Here is a 24,990-nt window from a genome sequence, read left to right as displayed (position 1 = left end):
AAATATTACCAAAATAAGAACATTGTCAATCTGTATGTCCGTCGTTGAGAAGAGCGTCTTCGGTGGTACTGTTACTTTTCAGTTTCTAGGCAATACGAAACTAGAGTAAGCGTATCTTAGAGTATGCTAATTTTCCGGTAAGGTTGAGTTGAGTTGAGTTGAGCTTTAGTCATACTTAAGCTCTATTCATACAATCCAACAGCTATCGTGTCCACCAATGAACACAAAGGAATTCTGAAATACATTTACTATGAGAGTATTGATAGGATCCAGCGCGCGTTTCCTTATTCGCACAGACACTGCACAGCACATGTCAGAATTCTTGGAAAAAACATTTTCCCAGTGCTGGAATGGGTCCCAGTAGGCATAGACATGCCCATGAGTTTTTTGAAAAATTATTCCGTCGGAGGTCAATCCATATCAAAATGTATATCTCAAGTATTCAAGCATGATTTTCTCAAATGTAAAGTGGTTCCATGTGTAGAGTGCGATGCAAACTTCTATTTGATTTGCAGTTTCGAGAAAAAGTTGTGTTGCCTCAAATGTTCCTTTCAGCTGTGAATTGGCTAAATTATCGACTGATTAAAATGTTATGCAGATGGAACGATAGTTGGATTTGTCGATAAAAACAATACTGATTTTACATGTATATATTTATCATTAGTTTGAATTGATGAAATCATTGATGCCAGAACAAAATACTGGAATGTTTGGAGCGGCATACATGTGCAGTGATTTTCTTCCACCATACAAATTCAAGCCGGGAGGCGAGTGTTCTTGGCTTCTACAATGTGTTGTGTCTGGCAAGCTCCGTGTTGAACAAGTAACGTCTACAGCTGGATTTTATGAATACTTTCGTGTGTGCTGTACTAGACACACTAGCTGCTGGATAGTATTAATAGAGCTTTACACGTAGCGTAGCTAGACAGCACAGACAGAATTATTCATACTTACCACATAACGATTACAGACATGAAATGTTAACGTCATATAACGCACAGCAAAAATTTTCTTTCCGATAATTCAGACGTGTGCCTTGCGGATACGATACGGCTACTGCTTGTAATTATGAATATTCGCATAGTAAATGTGTGAAAGAATATTTTGCTTCTGCAACGCTATGTGCTCATAACTAGGAACAAAGCTTACCTCGTACTGATCGACTAGCAGCTGCCAGTTACTACCAAGGTTATCAACTAGACACCACGTTTTGAAAAGTGACTAAGGAAAATATGGGATGGCAGCCCTCGCAAGAGTGACAGATCTGCTATTTTCCCATATCAATGCATCTTTCAACGTCCACTTCATGGGAACTGATTCTCAGCTGATACAGAAACCACTGTAACGTATTTCCCACTATATTTCCTTTATTGACTCGATGACACTGTTCAAATGTCAACGAATGAATTTGGCGCCGAGAAATGTTCGCAAGTTGATTTGACTAATCCATATCCGCTCGCAATTGCCTTTAATTTTTGTTAAAAAGATTTGTGGAAATGAGTACCCAAGAGATGAGCTTCAAGGAACTGGGTCTCAAGTTCTATTTTGTCATCAAAGATGGACTGGAAGATATTCAGGACGTTTCGAGCGACATGAGTGCAGCCTTTGCGGTAAATAATTGCTTCCGAACTTTGTTTTGATTTTATGGTGGTTCCTGTTGTCCCTTGCAGAGTATACGGGAATATATAGACGAAGAGAATGGCATTGTATGGCTGAGCGAAGAAGAGGTGATGGCATCTGCTCCAAAGATGGAACTGACTAAAAAACATATTTTCGTCCTGGAATGCTTCGAAGGAAGAGCTTTTAAATATTTAATAACAACACGGGCCTTGTAAGTATCAGTTTTTCCTGAACATGCTGAAGGGTAGCGGTCTTCGTTAATGGTTTTGGTTGAGACCCTGTGAAGACTCTTCATTATTATGAACCCAAAGTTTAAAGGCATCGGGAAATTCCTTGTTTTCGATGGAGAACCTCTTGGGCTTTGATTTACGAATAAACTCATAAAAGGCGTCTAAAAGGGATAGAGATTTATAGCCCAGCAAATTGCAAATTCCAAAAATACACAAGGACTGACCTTCGGCTCCAGAACGCGATTTACCACGGTTTCCGGAATGAGCGGAAGGTTCTCGACAACGATATCGATGGAACCCAGTCTCCTCACTCTCTCCTACCCAACCTAGAATTAAAACGATATAAGTTGAATGTTCTAGGTCTAAACGAAGTGAGGTGGCAGTGCGCTTTCGTATTCTGGAAAGCCAAGCGGTAGGCGTGAATCCGGTCTTGAACTGCAGCTGACAACCGCGAAGCATCCCTTTTCATCGTCATCAACGGCGCAACAACCGGTATCCGGTCTAGGCCTGCCTTAATAAGGAACTCCAGACATTCAGATTTTGCGCCGAGGTTCACCAATACGATATCCCTAAAAGCTATCTAGCGTCCTGACCTACGCCATCGCTCCATCTCAGGGAGGGGCTGCCTCATCTCCTTTTTCTACCATAGATATTGCCCTTATAGACTTTCCGTGCTGGATCATCCTCATCCATACGGATTAAGTGACCCGCCCACCGTAACTTATTGAGCCGAATTTTATCCACAACCTGACGGCCATGGTATCGCTCATAGATTTCGTCGTTATGTAGGCTACAGAATCGTCCATCCTCATGTAGGGGGCCAAAAATTCTTCGGAGGATTCTTCTCTCGAACGCAGACAAGAGTTCGCAATTCTCCTTGCTAAGAACGCAAGTCTCCGAGGAATACATGAGGACTGGCAAGATCATTGTCTTGTACAGTAAGCGCTTTGACCCTACGGTGAGACGTTTCGAGCGGAACAATTTTTGGAAGCTGAAATAGGTTCTGTTGGCTGACAACAACCGTGCGTGGATTTTCTCATCGTAGGTGTTATCGATGAGAATATCCGCGATCGTTATGGGGCTGCACCGATCGTGGAAAAGTTGCGAGAGAGGCGTCTTCGATGGTATGGTCGTGCAATTCGTGCAAAAGAGAATTCACTTGCCAAGATTGGTCTGAACATCGAAGTCGATGGTAAACGACCAAAAGGCAGACCTAAACAACGGTGGCTTGATACGCTAGATGGGGATTTGAAAGCCTCGAGATTGCACCTAGATTAGGCATTCCATGGAGCCAAATGGCGAAGCCGATTACGACGAGTCGAACCCGCTTGTGAATGGGACAACGGCTGAAGAAAAAGAAGAAGAGGTGTTATCGGTTGTGATTGTGATTGTCAACGGTCTCAAAGTTGTATTCTCCTAAACTTATTCTTCCCGTTTGACCAGTGCGGTTCGATGTTGTTGATTGCTTGGTTTTTGGTGCTGACGTTGCCACCATATACTTTGCCTTGCCGTCATTGATGTGCAGCCCCAGATCTCGCCCCGATTGTCGCCTGCTCGATCTGAATGAAGGCAGTTTGTACGTCTCGGGTGGCTCTTCCCATGATGTCAATATCGTCAGCATAGTCCAGTAGTTGGGTGAACTTAAAGAGGATCGTACCTCTTGCATTTACCTCAGCATCACGGATCACTTTCTTGACTTTCTCTCAACTAAACACCTCCCCATCGTCAGAGAGCTACCCTGGAACCGTTTGTCACATTGCTTCGGGCTAATCCCCGAACTCTCCCGCCTTGCGGAGCCTTCCTTTCACCGACAGGAGGGGAGAGGAGGAAGGGAACTGTCAGTTCAAGGAGCTCCCTGCCATCTGGTTCCTCCACCGGTCTTAGCAACGAGACGGGCCCGAACGTAATGGGCAACACGGTTCCACCTGTCAGCAGTCCTCAGCATCTCTTCCACAATGTTGTCTGGAGAGAGATCCCCTGTGTTTAAATAGAGATGCTGACGAACCCCATCCCACCTTCCACAAGAAAAAAAAGTGTGGTGGGCGTCGTCCACAACTCCATTGCAAAACACACAATCCGGAGAACGCGTCTTTCCAATCTTGTGCAGGTAAGACTGAAAACCTCCATGCCCACTTAAAGATTGGGTAAGGAAATAGTCAGTCTCATCATGCTTTCGATTCAGCCACGCACCTAAGTTGCCGATGAGCCGCGCAGTCCATCTGCCTCTAGTTTCATTTTGCCAAGAGAGCTGCCACTCGTCTAGAGTGTGTTGCCGTTATTCGCAAGCAACCACCTCCCTTGGCTCATCTCCTTTGTGCTTGTATATGGCCTGACGCTCCCTAGCAAGAAGGGCAACGGGGATAACTCCCCCGATCACCATCACGGCCGGTTCAGAGACAGTGCGGTACGCAGACGCCACCCGTAAAGCTCCCCGTCTCTGTACTTGCGCGAGGCGTTTGCGATATACCTCCTTGTTAAGAGTGCCAGCCCATACCTCTGCGCCGTAGAGCAGGGCAGACTGCGTTGAGCTCATCAGGAGATGTCGCCTACTAGACGTAGGACCCCCAATGTTTGCCATTAGCCTACTTAAAGCCGAAACTCCAGCCGCAGCCTTGTTCGCTGCTGCTTGGATTTGCTCAGAAAAGCTCATCTTTGAGTCAAGAGTCAACCCGAGGTACTTTACCGCTGATTTTGACTCGATTATCGACTCGCCGAATGATATGGGACGCAGGGTCGGAATTCTCTTTTTAGTCAGGATGACTACTTCGGTTTTTTCCAGTGCAAGGCTGAAACCATGGGTAGTCATCCATCCGCTTACTCGTCGCATCAATATGCCGAGTCTGCTTTGAGAGGACCAGGTTAAAGAGGACGCATTATAGGGCAACCCCTTTTCGTAGGCCGTTGTTGATATCGAATGGTCCAGAGAGTGATACTGCTGCTTTTATCTGGCCTCGCACATTGATCAGCCTAGTCAGTCTTTCGTCGGGATACCGAATTCTCTCATGGCGGTGTACAGTTTTACCCTGGCTATGCTATCATAGGCGGCTGATGAATAGATGGTGCAACTGGTGTCCATATTCCAACAGTTTTTCCATCGCTTGCCGCAGAAAAAAAATCTGATCTGTTGCTGATTTGCCTGGAGTGAAGCCTCTTTGGTATGGGCCAATGATTTTCTGGGCGTATGGAGTTATCCGGCCTAACAAGATAGCGGAGAATATCTTATAGATGGTACTCAGCAACGTGATACCTCTATAATTGCTGAACTGTGTAATATTTCCCTTTTTATGTATGAGACAGATAATGCCTCAGGCCTCAGGGATCGGTACTTGGTCCCCTGTTGTGGAATATCATGTATAATGGGGTGCTTGCTCTTCCCGTCCCAGAGGGGACTACGATTGTCGGCTTTGCTGATGACCTAGCTGTGGTTGTTGCAGCAAAACACCCAGAAGATCTGGAGGTTTATGCAACGGAAACAGTGAGAGCGGTAAAGTCCTGGCTAGAAAAGGCCGGGCTGACCTTGGCGGACGCGAAAACGGAAGCGGTCTTAATAACGAAACGCAGGAAAAATAACACTGTAAAAGTGAAGTCCGGTGGACATACGGTCGTATCAAAGCCGGCTATCAAATACCTGGGGGTAATAATTGACACCAAATTGAGTTTTAGGGAACACCTAGAGTATGCATGCCAAAAGGCAGCCAGTGCCACCACGGCACTTGCAAAAATGTTGCCAAATATTGGTGGACCGAAACATTGCCGGAGGTTGGTGCTAGCCGGAGTGGTGCGCTTCATCCTGCTCTACTCGTCGCCTGTGTGAGCAGAGGCGCTTGCAAACTCTCAGAGACGGAAGCACATGAACTTGGTTTACCGGCGGATGGCTTTGAGGGTTTGCAGTGCTTTTAGAACTACATCAGATGAGGCAGTATTGGTGGTGGCAGGTATGATCCCGGTTGACATTCTGGCCAAAGAAATGAGTGTCCTGTACAATGCAAGACATATGGAGGGGCATGCACAGCGTAGAAATGCGGCAAGGTCAGAGTCGCTTGATCTCTGGCAACGCAGATGGGACGAGTCTACGAAAGGTCGGTGGACGCACAGGTTCATTCCCAACATTAGGGTGTGGCTTGAGCGAAAACATGGGGAGACCAACTACCACATTACCCAGTTCCTCACGGGACACGGTGGTTGGTAAAGGCAGTACCTACACCGCTTTGGGTTGGATGATTCTCCGAACTGTCCCAGATGCGATGGCATACCGGAGGATCCAGAGCATATGATGTTTCACTGCCCACGATCTGCGATGGAGAGAAGGAGCTTAAACCAGGTGCTGGGCAGGAGCAGGACCCCGGAGAGCTTGGTAATACCTCAATGGTGGTCCCGCGGGGCTGGGGCTGGAGAGACCGGTGGTGGTTTTTAGTGGGTGTGAATCCCACACGCGCCCGCCCGACCGGCGGAGCTGCGGAGGACGTGTCTTTCTAAGATTTTCCACCTCCGTGTACGCACAAAAAAAAAAGATAATGCCTCGTTGCCAATCGTCAGGCATTGATTCGCTGTCCCATACCTTGAGCACAAGTTGACGATCCACTTGGTGTAACTGGTCGCCTCCATATTTAACCGATTCGGCTGCAATTCCATCGGTTCCTGGCGACTTATGATTCTTTAGCCGATGGACTGTTTCTCCTAAATTGGTGGTGGCAGTATTTGTCCGTCGTCTTCAGTTGGCGGGACCTCCAACTCGCCGATGTTCAGGTTGTTCAATAACTCATCAAAGTACTCAAGCCATCGCTCCAATATGCCCATTCTGTCGGAAATCAGATTTCCTTCTTTGTTTCGGCAGGATGAGCATCGAGGTGTATAAGGCTTCGTCCTGCTGACTTGTTGATAAAACTTGTGCGCCTGGTGCGGTTTCTCCCTGTACTTTTCGAGTTCACAGACTTGTTGGTTCTCCTAGGCTTCCTTTCCCGTCTGTGAAGTCGCTTCTCCGCTGGACGGAGTTCGTGATAAGTCTCTGCGCGTGCCCGCGTTCTTTGAGAATGCAACATTACTCGGTATGCGGCCTTCTGCCGTTCCGTTGCCAGCTTACATTCATCGTCAAACCAGCCGTTCGGACTCTTTTTGCGGATGGAACCAATTATGTTTGTATTTGTAATAACGTTCTTTAGGTGATGACCGTATTTATGATAACGTTCTTCAGGTGATTGTGAAGGTCATTTGTTGATGCTCCATCTCCAGGATCTCAGTTGGCTAGGTGTGTTGTGGATGGCTTCAGTATTCACACTCACCTGATTGTCAGAGGGGATTGTAGGTGGTGTCGTATTTCGAGCTCGGAGCACCATGCCAACGAGATAGTGGTCCGAGTCTATATTGGCCCCCCTATATGTTCTTACACTCATCAAGGCTGAGAGGTGCCGATGTTCAATCAGTACGTGGTCAATTTGCTTGAAAGTGGTCTCGTCTGGAGAGGCCCATGTACGTTTCTGAATCGCTTTCCGTGCAAGCCAGGTACTTCCAACAACCACAACGATATCATTGGTATCCATATGTAAGCTATGGGAGCCGACGTATCGCCTGAATACGGACTCATTCCATTTTTGACTGTTGAAATCTCCAAGTATGATTTTGATATCATACTTGGGACAGGCTTCGAGGATCCGCTCAACTGCCTCGTAGAAGGTATCCTTCTCCGACTCTGCAGTCTCCTCTGTAGGGGCTTGAGCGTTTATGAGGCTTATATTTCTAAACTTGCCCCGCCAAAGCCGATAACAGCAGGTTTCATTTTTTGGCAGACTAAGAAATCTACTCCGAGCACATGGTTTACTGGATGGCCACTGTAATATATGGTGTAGTGGCTCTTCTCCAGGAAACCGGTCCCTGTCCATCACATCTCTTGCATCAGCCCTATATTGGGGCAGGGTATCGGCTAGCTGTTCAGCAGCATTCGGTCTGCACATGAAACGCACGTTCCATGAGAAAATGCGCAAATCGTTAATCCATTGTCGTTTCCGGGTTCATCGTAAGATCCATCCTGTCCGAGGCTCGTTTCGTGGCTTCATAACATCGGTTTTCCGTGAAGGGTTGTCAGTCCTACCCAACCCCCAACCTGGAGGACCAGTTGGTACATTTTGTCCCGTTTTTCGGCGCGGGGGACTTGCCTTCATCCTTCTCCGTCTGCAGCTTTTCGTTAAGAAAGAATTCCCAACGGTCACCACGTGGAGATGGAGATAGGGCTTGGTAGTAGAGTTGTTGGTGTTGGTTCAGCAGGCGTTTCCCAGGTTTTATGCTCCATCGTGGATACCAATCCACTTTTCGCCCTGGGACCTATACTACCCTTTACGCTGCTATCAACTATTTTAATTTTGGGAGTCCCCACGAAATCGAGCCATCTGTAGCCAATTATTCTAACTTAATATTCGCTCTTATTCTCGTATAATTTACGTGTTTTTGTTTCGAATTTGGAGTGGTGTTAGTCAAAAAATTTCACTGTCCTGAAAATATAAATCAATTTAGGTGTTTAAAAAAGTCTTTTGAATCGCTTATCTGAGGGCATTTTTTATTCTAGAGTTATCGGACCACGTTGCCTATTGAGTTGCTTGATGGAAAATACGTCAGTGCCGCTAGGTACATCTCCTGTTTTCACGACAGCGATGCGAAATCTAGTGGTTTGTGCATCCGGCCTAGCGCCGCAAGAGAAAGAAAAAATACGAAATCTCGTTCAATGGATGGGCGGCTATTACTCAGATGACCTGAGCAGTAGCTGCACACACTTAGTATCCAACACAGTAAAATCAGACAAATACGAGAAGGCTGCAGTCAACGATATTATAATCATGCATCCCGATTGGGTTTATGATGTTTGGGCCCGGAGTAGGAAAGAGAATGTCCTGGCCACCAGTAAAGAATTTGATAAGAATAAATTGCCTATTTTTTATGCCTTGTATATTACAACCTCGGGACTGCCTTCGGATAAGAAAAATGAAATAATGAAATTAATTACTGAAAATGGGGGACACTACACGGGATTGTTCAAATCGAGCCAAACAGGTAATTGTATACTCGCATATGGGGAGGAATATGGTGTTAAAGGGTCTTGTTTACAGATATTTTGATAACTGAAAAGAATATGACTGATTCGGCAAAGTATGAGGCAGCCACGCGGTATAAGAAGTTTTGTTTGATTCCTGATTGGGTCACGGATAGTGTGAAGAAAGGATATGCATTACCGACGGATCATTACAAAGTGGTTGCTTTGAAAGTCTCTACCCCAACGAAAATGGAGAAAAGTATGACTGCACCTAACAATGAATCTAGATAATACATGCCTACCTCGTTTTTACATTGTGTTCTCAGGTGTAAGTGCGACTGATTTTAACCCCGACTGCACTCAGTTATCGGAAATTTCGCGTTTGGAAGGAATGCGATCTAATTCAACTGTAAATGAAACGATAGCCAACATGTCTGTGGCGTCCACTGTCAGGTCCCATGCTCCAAAACATACGCGCCCCAAGTATAAAGATATCTTGGCACAAATAAGCACACAACAAGCAAAAAAAGCTGGCGCCTTTTTGGATGGCTGCTGTGTAAGTCATCTACAATATTCGCTTGAGTTTAATGATAAGACCTGGATTCCTTTCCAGATTTATTCAACTGGCTTCACAGCTGACGAAAAGGAGAAACTGAATAAAATATTAAATGTAGGCGGTGCCATACGTTATGATGAGATGAATGAAAAGATAACACATTGCATTGTAGGAGAACCGACTGTTAGTGAGCTACACAAGATGGGCGATCATGGCGTACAGTAAGTTTTGAAGAATGATTATTGAGGCATTTTCTGAGGGGGTCATTTTAGGATTCTGACGTTAGAATGGTTGGCAGAAAGCATTAAGCACAAACTACCCGTTCAAGAGGAGAAATATATTTACCAGGCAAAAGCGGTGAATACTAAAGTTCCTGAACCTCCGTCGCCGTCGAGTAAAAAGGTAATATATTGGGTTGGGGAAAAAGTAATGTCGTATTTGTGATCGAATTTTAACGCTTTATTTAACATACTTAGAATTATCCGATTTAAGTCAAAATGTGCAGACAACTCCATTATCCCCCTCTTATAAAACCCCCTCTCCTTATTTGCAAAAAAATCAGACAGCCAGTTTTCGTAAGCCTCTTTTGAGGCGAACTTAGTAGCTCCAAGAGCGTTTTGCATAGACCGGATGAGATGGTAACCTCTGGTACCAGGTCCGGACTATACGGTGGGTGCGACAGAACATCCCATCCGAGCTCCCGTAGCTTCTGGGGGGTCATCAAAGATGTGTGAGGCCGATCGTTGTCCTGGTGGAACAGAACACCATTCCTATTGACTAATCCTGGCCGCTTCTGGTCAATCGCCTGCTTCAAACGGTTGAGTTGCTCACTCCCTTCCAATCCCACCAAACACACAGCAAAACCTTCCTGGCCGTCAATCCGGGCTTGGCGATGGTTTGGGCCGGCTCGCCGCGCTTCGACCACGATCTTTTTCGCTTGAGATTTTCGTACGTGATCCACTTTTCATCATCAGTCACCATCCGCTTCAAAAATGGGTCGAATTCGTTCCGTTTCAGCAGTGCATCGCAGGCGTTGATTCGGTCCAAGAGATTTTTTTCCGTCAACTCGTGTAGCACCCAAACATTCAGCTTTTTTTGGAATCCAATCTTCTGCAAATGGTTCCAAACGGTTTTATGGTCTATACCCAGTTCCTGGCCAATCGAGCGAATGCTCACATGCGCCGGTCTACTTGGCTGATTTCGTCGATTTTATCGGTTTCTACGACGATTGATCTACCAGTACGGGGTGTACCTTTGACATCTACTACACCAGAACGAAATCGATCGAACCAACGCTGTGTTGTGCGAATCGTTACAGTATCGGACCCATAAACTTCACAAATTCGTTTGGCCGCCTTCGTTGCATTTTTACGTCTCAGGTAGTAAAAATGTAAAATGTAACGAATTTCTTACTTAGTGGACTCCATCTTTGACGCGCTATAACTTGAGGCTGAAACGTATGATCATAAAACTGTCAAAGAGACACCTGTAGCCCAGATTGTCGTCTTCAAATCGCCGTGTAGTATGACCCGATGCGATAAGTACAACACAAGATATGTCCAAGTGTCGCCATCTATTAGCAAAATACGACATTACTTTTTCTCCAAACGCAAAAATGAAACGTTTTTGTTTTTGGGGGATTTCGGGATTTTAAAATGAATACTTCAGTAGGTTGGGACTGCCTATTTGCAGCTACATTATTATTATTTTCAGACAATTGAATCAATGAATCATAGTTTCAAAAAGCCTGCTTTACCCAAATCTCGCCTTGATTTTGCATCTGCTAAGCCATCGAGCAGTAAAGTTTTGGATATGGATCAGTTTGAAGATGAACAAAATGATTTTCTGTCACAATATACACCAGAGAATGCAGCACCTTTACCACCGAAGCCAACAGCAGAACCCCAGGCAATTCCAACAAGTTCAACAAATTTCGAATCTGAGGGCTTCGATTCAGAAATGTGCACTGAAGATTACAATAATTTGAATTTTTTCATCGGTTTTACCGTTCACGTTCATGATCATGATGAGGAAATCTACCAACAGCTGGTCGATGATTGTGAAAATGCTGGCGCTAAGCTAGTTGATAAGAATTTCAAAGGGTTAGCAGACTATGTGATCGTCCCGTCGGAGCAGGCTACGGACCTTAAAGAGGTCAAAGTGAGGGCGAAGCACATTGTCAACAATATTTGGATTGTAATTTGATATTGAGACTCCCAAATAAGGATCTGCCTCTAGTTATTCGGATTTATTTTTCAGGAAGAAGCCATTAAAGAAAATAAAATCGTTGACTTGAAATATTATCATGAACCCATTCCGGATTCGGCAAATTCACAACCATTGGCTGGAATGGTTATTGTGATCAGCATATATTCAAATAATGAGCGTCTTTACATTGAAACTTTGGCCACGATTTTAGGAGCAACGAAACAAGATTCATATGCAAAGAAACAAAAACCATTGCTGATTTGCCCAACGGCAGAAGGAGCGAAGTATAATGCAGCCATAAAGTGGAGTATGGAATTCCCATCCATTTTCAATACACAATTGGTAAACTTTTGGTTTGGTTTAATTTCAGATTACCCCGTGGTGAGGTCCGAATGGCTAGTGGAATGCGCGGAAAAAGGAGAAAAAGTTTCATTAGAACCATATCTGGTTGGTGAATCGATTTTATCGACTTCAGGAAGCTGGTACGCAGCCAAATCTTCCTCATCTGCAAGTTCTGATTTGAGCATGAATCAGAACGAGAAAGAGAGATCATCGGGTGAGTAAGAATTGTTAGCAAAGCATTAATTGGTTCATTAAATGTGTCAGTTGGGACTAAGCAAGTACGCCCTACTTAATTGTTCCCTGCGCTGTACAAGCGGCGTTTGAATCCCCATGGAAAATCGCTGTCCACATATTCATCGGTTCTGATGGGTTATTCCTTTCAGATAAGCGCAGTGTGGCTGAGAGGGAGGAGAAGGATATAATTGAAGCAAGCATGTCTCGAGGTCCCTGAGGGTGTCGACCTCCGGCGACGTATGTAGGGAAGGAGTTGGTCGCAGTTTCAAAACCGCGTTCCTGAGCAGACGTAGCATGCTCGAGCCGCTTAACCCTGTTCTGATATCCAGCAGAGTGTCGGCTGCGAGTTCTAGACTCTCCGCGTACACCTTCTCCGCGAGGCTGGCCGTGAACTCCTCTCGATGGGTTGTTCGAAGACCGAGGAGGACGAAAGGCAAGGATTGCGACCACGACGGATCGTAGCGAGCCATTAAGGCGGCTTTTGGTATCCGGTGGCGACGTTTCAGCATCCCATTGGACTGCGGATGGTATGCAGTGGTCCTGTGACGTGCATATTGATCTTACACTTCTGGCACGCGATGCACTGTCTGGTCCAAGTGTTTACGTCTTTGTTCATGGGCGGCCAGAAGTATTTTCGGGGTACTAACCGGTTCGGCGTCCTGATGCCTTGGAGCGTAAAATCGTGTACTGCTTGGAATACTTTCTTGCGAAAATGTCCGAGGTCTTGCAGAGTAAGTAGGAGTTTCAGCCGAAGATAGGAAACTCCTTGAACTTGTATTTGGTGTTTGCCCTCAGCCTCTGAAGCTATGCATCGTCTTTCTGCCCCTCAGCGATTGCCCTATGTCTTTTCCAGACATGTGTTTGATGTCGGAAGTAAACTGGCTGATGAAGCTCAGTTGCCGAAGTTGGAGAGGAGACGCTTTGTCGGGCTTTTGTTTAAGCGCGAAAGTAAGGTGCTTGTGGTTCATGAACACGGTGAACGGCCTGCGCTTAAGGGAGAAGCGGAAGTATTTAATGGAGAGACACGCGGCGAGTAGCTCACGATCGTAGGCACTGTAGTTACGTTGAGTTGGGCTGAGAAGAGAGAGAAAAGAAGCTCAACGATTGCCAGGTTTGATTCAACCGTTGGTGAAGAGCGGTGCCTGCCGCTGTACCTGAGTCATCGACAAACACGGCTAAAGGTACATCTGCCCGAGGAAATGCCAGTAGTGTAGCATCAACCAGCTGTTGTTTCAAATGCCTGGACGGCCCCAGTAGATCACGAAACCTCGCAGGAGTCTTTCGTTTTGGGCCCAGACAAGTAAGCGTTGAGGATCGCTTGGTGATGAACGGTCTTGAAGAGGAAACTACGATAGAAGTTTAACATGCCCAAGAACCTTCGCAAATCCTTTACTGTGATTTGAAGGGGAAAGTTTTTGATCGCTTTAACCTTGTCTGGGTCTGGTTAAATTCCGCCAGGGGTGATTATGTGGCCGATAAATTTCACTTGCTTCTGTTGGAATTTACATTTTTCAACGTTTAGAACGAGCTCGGCTTCAAAGAGACATTGAGCCGTTTTCGGTATGTCTTCAGGAGGAACAGAGATTTGGTGATACGCTTTGGCCAGATCCCAGGTGAACGCGCAAAGTAGTGATAGGGGATGCACCTTTGTGAAGATCGAGGAGCCGATAGTGTTGATGTGGTGCTGGATATCGTGCTTAATCGGCTGGAGAAACTACTTTCAATATCCTCAAAAACAATGGAAAGAGTGTCGCGCAGGTGGACATTTTTCCTGACGACTTTAAAGAGGTTGTGTGGTCTATTAAGGCTTTTTTCTCCAGGTCCACCAACAGTCCATAGTGATAAAGGAAATCTGCTCCTAAAATGGGGGTGCTAATGTCGGCCAAAACGAATCGCCACGAAAACGTTCGGCACAATCCGAGCCTCATGTCCACCTGCCTGTAGCCGTATGTGCGAATGGGAAAGGAGTTTGCGCTAACCAGTTCCAAGTTTTGCAGTATTAACGAGGGTCGAAAATTGTAAGGCGACATGCGCTTTGGGTAGTCGCCGCCGAGGCGACCAGCGAGCCTAGTTTTTTGTTGTATTGACTTTGCATCCGGCTGTACATTTAGTCGCTTGAGCTCCGAATTTACGGTGATATCAGCAAATTGTCGGGGCCGATGAGCGTCCCGGCGTGCGACTACCCGAACGCCCTTTTCGGGAAGCAGATCTCAACCGTGACTGCGATTGAGATATACTTCCCGATCTTTTACCTCCCGACGTGTGTTTCTAGGCCTCATGGACTTTGTCGGCCGTGGGGGAAAGCGACTCTGAGTCCGCGCAGGCCAAGATAGCGCGGGGCTTTCCGGGAGCATTTTCAAAAGCTCTGAGCTGAGAATATCCCCACTCAGCTATTTCATTTCTCGAAGCAGTTGGCTGGGAGTGCCTCAGCGTCAGCTCGTTCAGCAAATGATTCAGTTTCGCTACCTCACTCACTGACTGCCGGCGCATGAGCTGCTCCTCTAGCCAGTCGTAGGAGCCGTCCTCCAATCCGTCCGTGACTAACCCGATGATATCTTCGTCTAGACCGATAAGTGCGTGATTAAAAGGCGTGGCGTCCGTTGTGACTCCTGCTACCGCAAATAGCGCCTCCAATTGGCGGAACCACGCCACCAAAAGGGGCGCATCCTGATTGTGACCGCTGTCACAGGGGGATCTTATCTCACGCGGTTTCGTCTTCACGCGATATGTGGCGCTAGTGAGCGAAACAAAGGCGTGTTGATGTTGTCACGGAAACTGTCGAGCTGACTACTGCAGGCGCCGACGAAATAGGTGTAAGCTGATCCGACAGGTAGCTCAGAGGATCTTTCGACGCAGAATCGCTAGTTTTGACCCAGTTGCGAATGTTGCCGTGCTGTTTAGCCCGCGACGGAGCAAGATTCCAATGAAACGCGAACCACGTCTAATTGGCGGACTCTGGGCCGGATATATTACGACTTTGGGTAAGCTTGGCTTCGACTCGTGGGAAGCAACTTTACGTTGACGTTTAATGATGACGGGCACTTGCTGTGAAGTTGAGTTGATTTGTGGAAAGGCCGAAGCAGGCGGTGGTATGAGTCTTCGTCGGATTCTTTTCGTATTCGGTCCACCCAATGAAGGCCAGGAGAATTGATACGTCGAAAAAAAAAAGTTTTCACGCTAGCGATGTTTTCCTTACACTTTCTGCTGACAAACTTCTCAAATTGCAATTGTATCGAAGCAAGACCCTTCACAGACTAACTTTTGTACTGGAATTAACGTGGAACTGGAATTAATCTTGAGGATGCGATCACGATCCAACCAGCAGTCACAAAACGCTTCACCCAAAAGATCGAATTTTAGACAATGATTTTCTGTCGTTTTCGGGGTGACCACTGTTGGGTTGAGGAGGTGTTATTACTCTGAAAATAACAGAAATTTTGCATTTTGTTGTTTTAACCCTAACGTTGATTGCTTTCAGTACTTAAAACAAAATCCAAACGGAGATAAATCATCAAGATGGACCGGCGGGTGCATTATACAACCTGTCAGATGTAAGGAATAACTAAGGGAGCTAGGTAAATTTGAACCTTGACCTCCATACGTTAGCGTAGCGCTTTAACCGCTGAGCCATTCGAACACTCTTATATGGGGTTGCCATTCAGCCCTTGGTGGGGTATAGTGCGTCAAACACGCTTACGCGCCATCGTTCGCAGTTACCTGAAATGCCCTTCGGTTCCCCCATGACGCTCGCATTTCTTCTCTACTCTTCTGCGCCAAGTGCCCTTGGGGCGATCCAATCGTTGGTCATCTTGTGAGAGTGGATTCCATCGCATGGCGTAGCCAGCAATGCAATTGTCACCCCCTCCTAAATTTGTGACATATCCACTGCCACTTGGGCCTTCCGATCACAGTGCGTATGAGTGCCAAGTCTGTGCGCTGACTGAGTTCTTCGTATGAGATGATGTCAGCCCAGCGTACTCCGATGATACGACGCAAACAGGTGTTGACGATGACTTGGAGCTTTTGAGTAACAGCAGAGTTCATTTTCCATGTGCCACTTCCATATAGCAATCAGAAAGAACACTAGCACAAAAGAATCTCAATCTAGCACTGTTAACACGTCATTTCAAAATACTCGGAGATTTTACCTCGGTGCAGCACATAACATCATATGTTCCTCTGATAATAGCTGTTTGTTTCTCCGAAATGACCTTCCTACATAGATCACTCCAGATACACTCCCTGCTCACGCTATCGAAGAGTTTCCCGGATCAGTGAAGACCAGGTGCAGCGAATTCTTAACTCCGCGCATTATTCCAAAATGATGGTTATTGTGTTTATGTGGTCAATGTAAGAAAATCCGGTACAAAAACCATCTTGTTCTCTGTCGATCAAGCTTTCGAGATGCTCTTTGATGTTTTCCAGAGGTATTTTAGCGATTATCTTCGCGACGGCATCACATGACCGAGCAAGGTCTTGTCAGAGCCTACCATGGCATTCAAATCACCCATCCCGATCACAATATCACCTTTAAGAAGCCTCCGTTTGTGCATAGCATTGTATAATTGTGATGCTCCTTAACCTGGACCGTAATCTTGCAGTTAGACGTCTGTCAGAAACCGGCTCCTAAATCAAGAGAGTGCGCCTTGCGTTAGTTGTCAGAAGCAACCCGACACTGGATTGGCGTCTGCTAACACTTGGCTTTCCAGAGAACAAAAGCACATTGCCATTACTGTCGAGAGGGAGAGGAGTACAGAATCCCACCTTTCTTCACTTAGGCCCAGAATGTCCAGTTTATATTGCTGGAATTCCGGCTCAAGTTGGAGAAAGCGAGCATTCTGAGAACCCTCACTACCGTCGGTCGTCGAGGAGCGTGCGCACATTCTAGAAACCAAATTTGATCCGTTTTCGAGAGCCGTGAGGTTAGTTTCTATTCAAAGCATTGTTGACGTTTTGAAATTTGCAGGTATCCCTTTTAGTCGTCTTTTGTGACCAACAGGAAAGAATTTGAGTGTATTCTTAAGGCTCAACTTACAGGGCAGAGACTCTTGACCTCTTTCAATAGATTGAAAGTCAAAGTGTAATATATAATAAATTCCATGGCAGTGGAATAATATTTCATTTTTTATAGGAGCCAGCAAGTTATCAATTGGGCAGCAAAGCGATAATCCTTTGGAAGACGAAGTTTTCCTTCCAAAATCTTCACCGACCAAAGGTATTTAATTATTTTCAATTCCCTCATTTTAATGTAAGTTAATGCGTCCTTAGAAAAACGTACATCTGAACTAATGGAAAATGCAGAAAACGAGGAATTAATTGCAAAACAAACAACTGGAAAAAGTATTCAATCGACATAAACTGGATATTGTTTCTATATTTACAAAGCATCTCTATCTTTTCTTAGCAAAACGGAAAGATAGTGGTCCCGAAAATCGAATCATCGAAGATTTAGCTGCTGCTGATCGAAACGTAGCTACTACACCAGAGGGTACAGCCTACTTACGGCATCGTCGTTTATCTGAACTCGCTGAGCCAGGACGTAGAAGTTCCAAAGGAATGTCGATCTCATCGCCAGCTACTCCTCCCCCAGCTGGTGACCTCAATATAAGTGATTTAGTGAAAGAAGTCTCAACTCCTCATCGTGATTTACTTTACAACGTTTTGAAGGAAATGCAGAGCAAAGAGACCCCTGAATCACAGAGGATAAGAAAATTAGTAGCAACGCCCGGAGCCCAAACGAAAACACCGCCAACACCCAAGATTCCTGGTAAAACGTTTTTATTGAAGTTGATTTGGAACTTTTCACATAACCTCCAGTTTTCATTTAATATGCAGACTTCGTTCAAACACCAGAAGTTCGGAAAAGACGTCTTGCTTTCTTGGATTCGTACTACTTACCACCGACCAGAAGTCGAAAACCGAGTACCGTAAGCGAATTTTATTCCATAGCATAGTTGATATCTTTATTGACTGGAATTTCAGCCCTTCAGTGAAATTAAAAAACGTTTCTGGAAAGAAGCTCTTGGTGACCAATATTTGGAAGAAGGAAATTACAATACGCAAACTTTTACTCAAGTTGAGGATGATGCCGGCACATCTACAGGAAGAGAAACTCAAAATTTGGCTGCTACGGACATTCATGTAAAACGTCTTAGTGATTTTATAAATAATCGAGATGCCGAAAACCAGAATCGAAATGATATGCACTTACCTGAGCTTGAAACGGAATCGGTGCCACAAAAATTTGATTCGGAGATGGGCGGAACTGAGGAGTTGATCGGTTGGCGGGATCCGAGTGAATTCACACAAGAGGCACGAACGAAAGTGAAACAAATGAAACATGTGGGCACACCGAGATTTTCGATGTCATGTTCGGATGATCAAGTAAGTAGGAAAAAACTAATTCAAGAAAATATTAATTTGGGTAAGTGTAGGAGAGCTTGCTTGCGCCTTTATGCTAGCCAGACTCAGGAATGTAGAGTGGTCCTTGATACACTTCAGTCCCTCACATGTTATTCTACAAAACTTCGCGTGCCCTTACCTACGCGTGGGTTGGCATCGGGGCCTGAAAAGCAGACAAGCAAAGGATATTGCGCAAGCCTAACGACAAGTCAAAGTGCGAGCTAAATCTGGAATAGAAATAAAAAAAATAACGACTCGACCACGTGCGTGGAGCTGTAAAACTCCGGACCCGAATGGCGCAATCGAGAGGGAAGATCCACTCCGGATCGCTTCCTCAATCCACCTGCTTCTGATGTATATTGAGGCATGGTTTTTGCCGTTCACTTCCTTCATTGGTATCCTCGGGTCATAAAGGTGGTGGATGTTCCTTTTTATTAAGGTGAGTTTTGCGGGGTTAGAGGTAAGGAGGAGAAGAGGAAGTTCTCAAGCCAATAAGAATGTTTCACGTTAGAGTATTCAAGCAAAAGTAAGTGGATGTCGGACTGGACCAAATGGGAGCAACTTTCTCCCTCTTTTTTGGTCCACGCACCTCTTGTTTAGGACTTAGCATCCAAACTTCAAAAATATTAGGCGAATATCGCTTTACGGTTTCTTACCAGGGCAGAGGCAAGTCGATGATCTCAAAGATGCTCTGCTGTTCGAATTCCTACGACGTGCGAAGCTGGTGCTTAAATTGCATCTCTCGGGGAAGAATAAAATAAAGGTACTGAATTAATTCGTTATCCTTTTACTGCATATACTTTCGAAATATTACTGTGGACGAAAGCCAATCTGAAAACGCAGAGCGGGGGATACAATCTACTACGCCCAATTTCAAATGCATCACCCAAATTCAGTCCTGAAGCGGATGAACCTGTTTCGTGACATGAGAGGAGTATAGTTGACATTGCGCACATCACGCCAAGTCAGCTCTCTACGCGATATTTTTATAGCAAGAAGCAGGCGAGTCCATTGCATGTGATTGTTTCGTAAGGCATTGCGGCTGTTTCCACTCAAGTTGAAGGATTGATCTTTCAATCCTCTGAGTGGGGTGAAGTGAGACGAAGAGCGTCCCCGAGGTGCCTGAACAAGTAGTTCTGACCCCCTAGCTGGTATAATACCTGCGTCCTAGGTAGTAGCCTTGAGAAAGTTTCTCGGTGGAGAGCGAACTGCTAATGACCGATACACACCGGGACACACTGGGAGTTCCCAGAGCCGTCGAAAACTCCTTATCGATGCCGATGGGGTGATGTGAGCTGGTGGTGATTGTGGCGTGTATCAGCCAGGCCCTTCGGGACCCTGGTCGTGTGTGCATTGAACTGATATTAATAGAATGCGGTGCCCCGACCGAGGGGTAGAAAAGGCCATCAAACGCGAATGTCCGGAGGTAACCAATGTACGGATTGGTATCACCTCTGTGAACTCCGGAGGTCAAAAACTCGCCGTGGTGGAAGTTGCGGAGCAATACGCCTCAACCAAATGTTACAGATGTTTGGATTATGCGCACACGTATGCAACCTGTTGGGGACTTGACAGAAGGACAACATGCCGCCTGACTGACCGCAGGCCATAAAGCGAACACCTGCAATGAAAAGCAAAGGTGCGTCCTATGTAGAGACCGTGGCGCGTCTGATGAGTACGTTACGCACACTGCGGGCTCGGGGCGGTGTCCAGTCTTCAGAGCAGAACTGGGAGGAGCTAGGACGCGGTCAACATGATTCGCATCCTACAAATCAATATGCACCAGAGTGCAACCGATCAGTCAAAATAAACAGGAGCAAAGCAAGCAGCAGGCAGGATCTGGTCGACGAGGTGAATGGCGACTCGGTTACAAACTGGTAACCCGAAAAATCAGGTCTCTGCGGAAAACTATGTTCACTTTAGGCGGAGCAGATGGATCGCATTGTACGATCACTATTCCCTGCGCACCCCGTACGGGATGATGACGTCGACGCGGAGAGTGCCGAGGACTGTCCACTTTTCTCTATAAAAGAATTGGAACAGACAGTCATCCCTATGAAAAGCAAGAAGGCGCCAGGACCCGATGGTATTCTAGCAGAGGTATACAAACTGGTATTCCAACACCGATCAGACATACTGCTCGACGCATTCAACGCTTGCCTGAAAGAGGGCATTTTCCCTGCTCGTTGGAAGGTGGCGAGGCTTGCGTTGATCAGCAAAGAGAAAGTCGATCTCGAGTTGCCGTCTCCATACCGCCCACTTCGTATGCTTGACACTGCTGGAAAAGTGCTCGAAAAGCTCTTTAGAAGTAAATTCGCTGAAGCGATAAGCACTACCAGAGACTTATCTCCACGGCAGTTCGGTTTTAGAGGAGGGAGATCCACAGTTGATGCTGTCATGCAAGTCGTGGATGCCGTTCGACGAGCGGAAGCACAGACCCGCCGAACTCGTCGGGTGGTGCTCCGCGTAACGTTTGACGTCAGAAACGCCTTTAATTCCGTAAGATGGTAAGGCATTCTAGGCATACATAGACAATACTTTCCACGTGTCGAACTATCTCTTAGTTATATTGAAGGATTATCTGAGGAACCGCTCCCTGCTCTATGAAACGCTAGAGGGTCAGAGGAGAATGGAGGTCACGTCGGCGATAGCATAGGGATCCGTCCTAGGCCCGGACCTCTGGAACGTTCGGCGAGTCGAAAATTGAGTCAAAACCAGCGGTAAAGTAAGCAAGGAGGTATATCGTAAGCGTCTCGCGCAAGTACAGAGACGGGGAGCTTTGCGGGTGGCGTCTGTGTACCATACTGTCTCTGAACCTGTCGTAATGGTGATCACGCGAATCACACTTTTTTTCTTGTGGAAGGTTGGATGGGATTCGTCAGAAGCTCTATTTAAACACAGGCAATTTCTCCCCCGATAATACTGTCAAGAAGATGCTGAGGAGTTCTGAGAGGTGGAGCTGTGTTGCCCAGTACGTTGGTGTCCTTCTCGTGGCAAACAAGATAGAGGTCGAACAATAGAGGAGCCGGATAGCAGGGGGTTCCTTGAACTGACAGTTCCCTTCCTCTTCTCCCCTTCCTTTGGTCAAAGGAATTCCCTGATTTGAAGGCTCCGCAAGGCGGAGAGTTCGGGGACTAGCTCGAAGTAATGTGACAAACGGTTCCAGGCTGGAAGTGTTTAGTTGGTAGTCCGACGATGTACCGTTTCGGGAGTCCATCAGTCTGTGCGTAAATGCATTCACCTACAAGCCCTTGCTACCTTCATTAAAAAGTCATGCCTTTCCTGGTGATGTAATAAAATGGAATTTTGTTTACTCCTCTTATAATTGTCCTAACAAATGTACCGACTCACACTTTGGCCTGGCTAATGGGTGAGACAGACACAGACATTTTTCTGATGCAGAAAAAGGTTTTGTGTGAAACAGCCATTTGGGCGACGCAGACATTTGTATTTTTGATGCCTGATGTCAACTCAGACTTGTTGCCCCCGTCGTGTAGGCATAATCTCACGATCCTCTTCAGATACGGATTGATTTGGAGACTACAATCAGAGTCCCGTCGCGATTGGCATAGCCATCTAATACCTTTGCTGCAATTATGAGGTACCGGGTCTGAGTTATAAAGCGTAACTCCACACTATAGCCCACGAGGAGTTCTGCTCGCAATATGAGCACAACCACACCAACCATGAAGTTACCACATGAAGACCAACCCGAAATATTCGGGCCGGGAGCACACCGCTCAAGAATTCTTCTGGTACCTGGGGACGAAGTGCAAGCGCAAGTGTATCATTTGGCTTGTTTACTTCTTCCAGCACACAAGGAACATCCGTAGTTTTTCCAAAAAGACTTAGGCAGAACAAGGTCTGTTGGGTTCAGCTAGCAACATGAGGGCCTTAAGATAATAATCGGTGGCACAACAGTGCAATTGGAATTTAGGCTTCGAAGTGTGTTAGAGAACTTCACATTCTAGACCATAATGAAGGCACTGTAGTTAGCATTGCTGTCGCCGAGATGGTGATCCTGATTTGGCCCAGGCACGTACAGTATGACAACTGATATTCGACACTCAACCCGTAGTACATGTCCCTTTTTGCCACCAGTGAAACTTGAACTAGGACCTTTCATAATTATAGCCAAGGGCTATAATCGCCGACCACCCGGACCCGGGACGGAAAATCTCATTTTGCATCAAAAGTCTATTTCCTTTTTTTTCTTTTTTTACAGTTGAGACTCAAAATCATAGATCAAATAAAGAAATTAAACGGAGAGATTTGCGAAAACTTGGTAACATTCGATGATACTTGCACACACATAGTCTGTGAGCGACCGAATCGTGGCGAGAAGATTCTCTCTGGTATAGCGTCAGGAAAGTGGATTTTAGAATTAAAATACATCGAAGATAGCTTCGAAGCTGGCTGTTTTCTGGACGTAAGTTCCTACAACCACTTTTCGATAAAAACACAACTAACGACATTCTATTTCAGGAAGAACTGTACGAATGGGGGAATCCAAAAGCTACGAACTTGCCGAAACTGATACCAGGTGAACAGCTCATCGCAAATGCAGCGTTTCGTTGGCGGAAAAAGATTAGTGGGCGTAGTGAGAAAGATGCTGGAGGCGTTTTTCAAGGCTTTCGTGTTATTTTACATGTTGCGAGAAAAGATCAATTCCAAAAGTTAATTGTAGCTGGTGGAGGTGTCGTATTGGATGTTAGCGAACCATATTCCGTGTCAGAAGAAGCATTGACGGCTACACATTGTCTAGTGGAAACTAAGAAAATCAAATTATCATCGAAAGACCACAAGGCATTATCGGAGGCTGGAATTCTAGTTTTATCAGTTATGTATCTGAACGCTCATCTAACAAGTGAAGTTCAACCCGATTATACTAAATATTTATTAAGTTTATAATTCATTTCGTATTCATCATCATCAACGAAGCAACAACCGGTATCCGGTCTAGGCCTCCAGACACACCGGTTTTGCACCGAGGTCCACCAATTCGATGGCAAGGTTTACTTCGTCTTCTACCATAGATAGTGCCCTTATAGACTTTCCGGGCTGGATCATCCTCATCCATGCGGATTAAGTGGCCCGCCCGCCGTCACCTGTTGAGTTGGATTTTATTCGTGGTATCGCATTTCGTATTATCTGAATAAATTAGTATTTTACAAAACACATGGAAAATCCGATATTTCATTTTGCGAGACAGACAAATCGCATACAATTATCTGTTAATTGTTAATAAAAAGCTGATACAACAAGAGTCCTTACACATTTAAAAGTGGGTTTTTTGCTATTGCATTTGCTTTGAAATTTCGTAGTAGTAATGTGGAGTTTTAGACGGTAGTGAAGCTGTGGCGCGGCAGGATTCGCAGCATTCGAAATTTATTTCGAATGTTGCGAATATTAGCGATCAGATGACGCCACCGGCGCTCTCCACACATTTTTAGAACTCGCCACAGGAGTGGAGAGCAGGCGGTGGAAGAGTGCCATTAGTAGGCGGCGGAATGACAAGAAAAAAATGGCGAGTCTTCCGTCAGCCATCATAGAGAGAAGGAGATTACGAAAAAAGATCTATGTATCTTATGTATAGAAGTTGTAATTTTAATTATTTACAAAAGTTAACTCGAATTAACAAAAATCGATCAAAATACGTTTTTATAATAATAGTGTTAGCTATAATGTGCCGTGCGCGTCCCTCCGTTTTGGCGGCGGAACCCGGAACTGTGGCTCGTGCATTTGGAAGCACAGTTCCAGATGTCCGGGATCACAGTGGAGGCGACCCGCTTCAATCACGCGGTGACCGGCCTGGACGAGGAGTCCATCGTGCTGGTGTCCGACGTAGTAAAATCGACTTCGTACTCGCTGCTGAAGCCCGAATTGATCAGGCCCCTGTCAGTAAGTTAGTCGGCAAAACTAGATCACTTGCTGGCAGGCCTAACGTTGGGAGATCGAACTTCCAGCCAATTGCTGCGCGAAATGAAGCAATTGGATCGTCGCTTTGGCTGCGTTGGCTCCCGGAGGGCACCCAGGCGGCTCACGCGTGCGTCTCCGGTTCCTTGGAGGCACTGGCAGTTGCGGCCGACAAAGTGCACGAGGTGCATGCACGCCCGACCATAGCGGCCGTTCAACAGCCGTCGTACGATGTGGGCGACAAGATAGCCGCCTTAACAGCCAGTGTGGCCGAGATGCGGCTACGGTGGACGTTTAGCGTTCGGGCGCCAGATCTCGAGCTCACTCACAGTCTGCTACTCGAAAATGGCGATCGGGTAACAGGTCATCAGGACAGTCCACGGATCGAGGGATTTGCTGGTACCATCGCAGATTCGGCGAGAAAGCCACCAAATGTATGATTCCATGTAAATTCGCGCCTCCAA

General features: G+C 46.0%; 1 protein-coding gene across 1 annotated transcript; it reads left to right on the top strand.

Moving 5' to 3' along the window:
- Positions 1–1,392: 1,392 nt before the first annotated feature.
- LOC119660300 (DNA topoisomerase 2-binding protein 1-B) lies at positions 1,393–23,866 on the top strand. Its single transcript, XM_038068773.1, has 17 exons — positions 1,393–1,610; positions 1,671–1,831; positions 8,407–8,888; positions 8,945–9,127; positions 9,195–9,424; positions 9,482–9,645; positions 9,697–9,826; positions 11,138–11,620; positions 11,684–11,939; positions 12,003–12,188; positions 17,340–17,423; positions 17,477–17,548; positions 17,613–17,975; positions 18,044–18,135; positions 18,191–18,592; positions 22,836–23,039; positions 23,096–23,866. The coding sequence occupies exons 1-17, from the start codon at positions 1,497–1,499 to the stop codon at positions 23,519–23,521; spliced, it is 4,032 nt and encodes a 1,343-aa protein (XP_037924701.1). The 5' UTR covers positions 1,393–1,496; the 3' UTR covers positions 23,522–23,866.
- The last annotated feature ends 1,124 nt before the right edge of the window (positions 23,867–24,990 follow it).

Source organism: Hermetia illucens, chromosome 6, assembly GCF_905115235.1.
Source record: "Hermetia illucens chromosome 6, iHerIll2.2.curated.20191125, whole genome shotgun sequence".
Classification (NCBI taxonomy): domain Eukaryota; kingdom Metazoa; phylum Arthropoda; class Insecta; order Diptera; family Stratiomyidae; genus Hermetia; species Hermetia illucens.
Note: the sequence above shows the minus strand (reverse complement) of the source record. Positions and strands in the feature narration are given on the sequence as shown.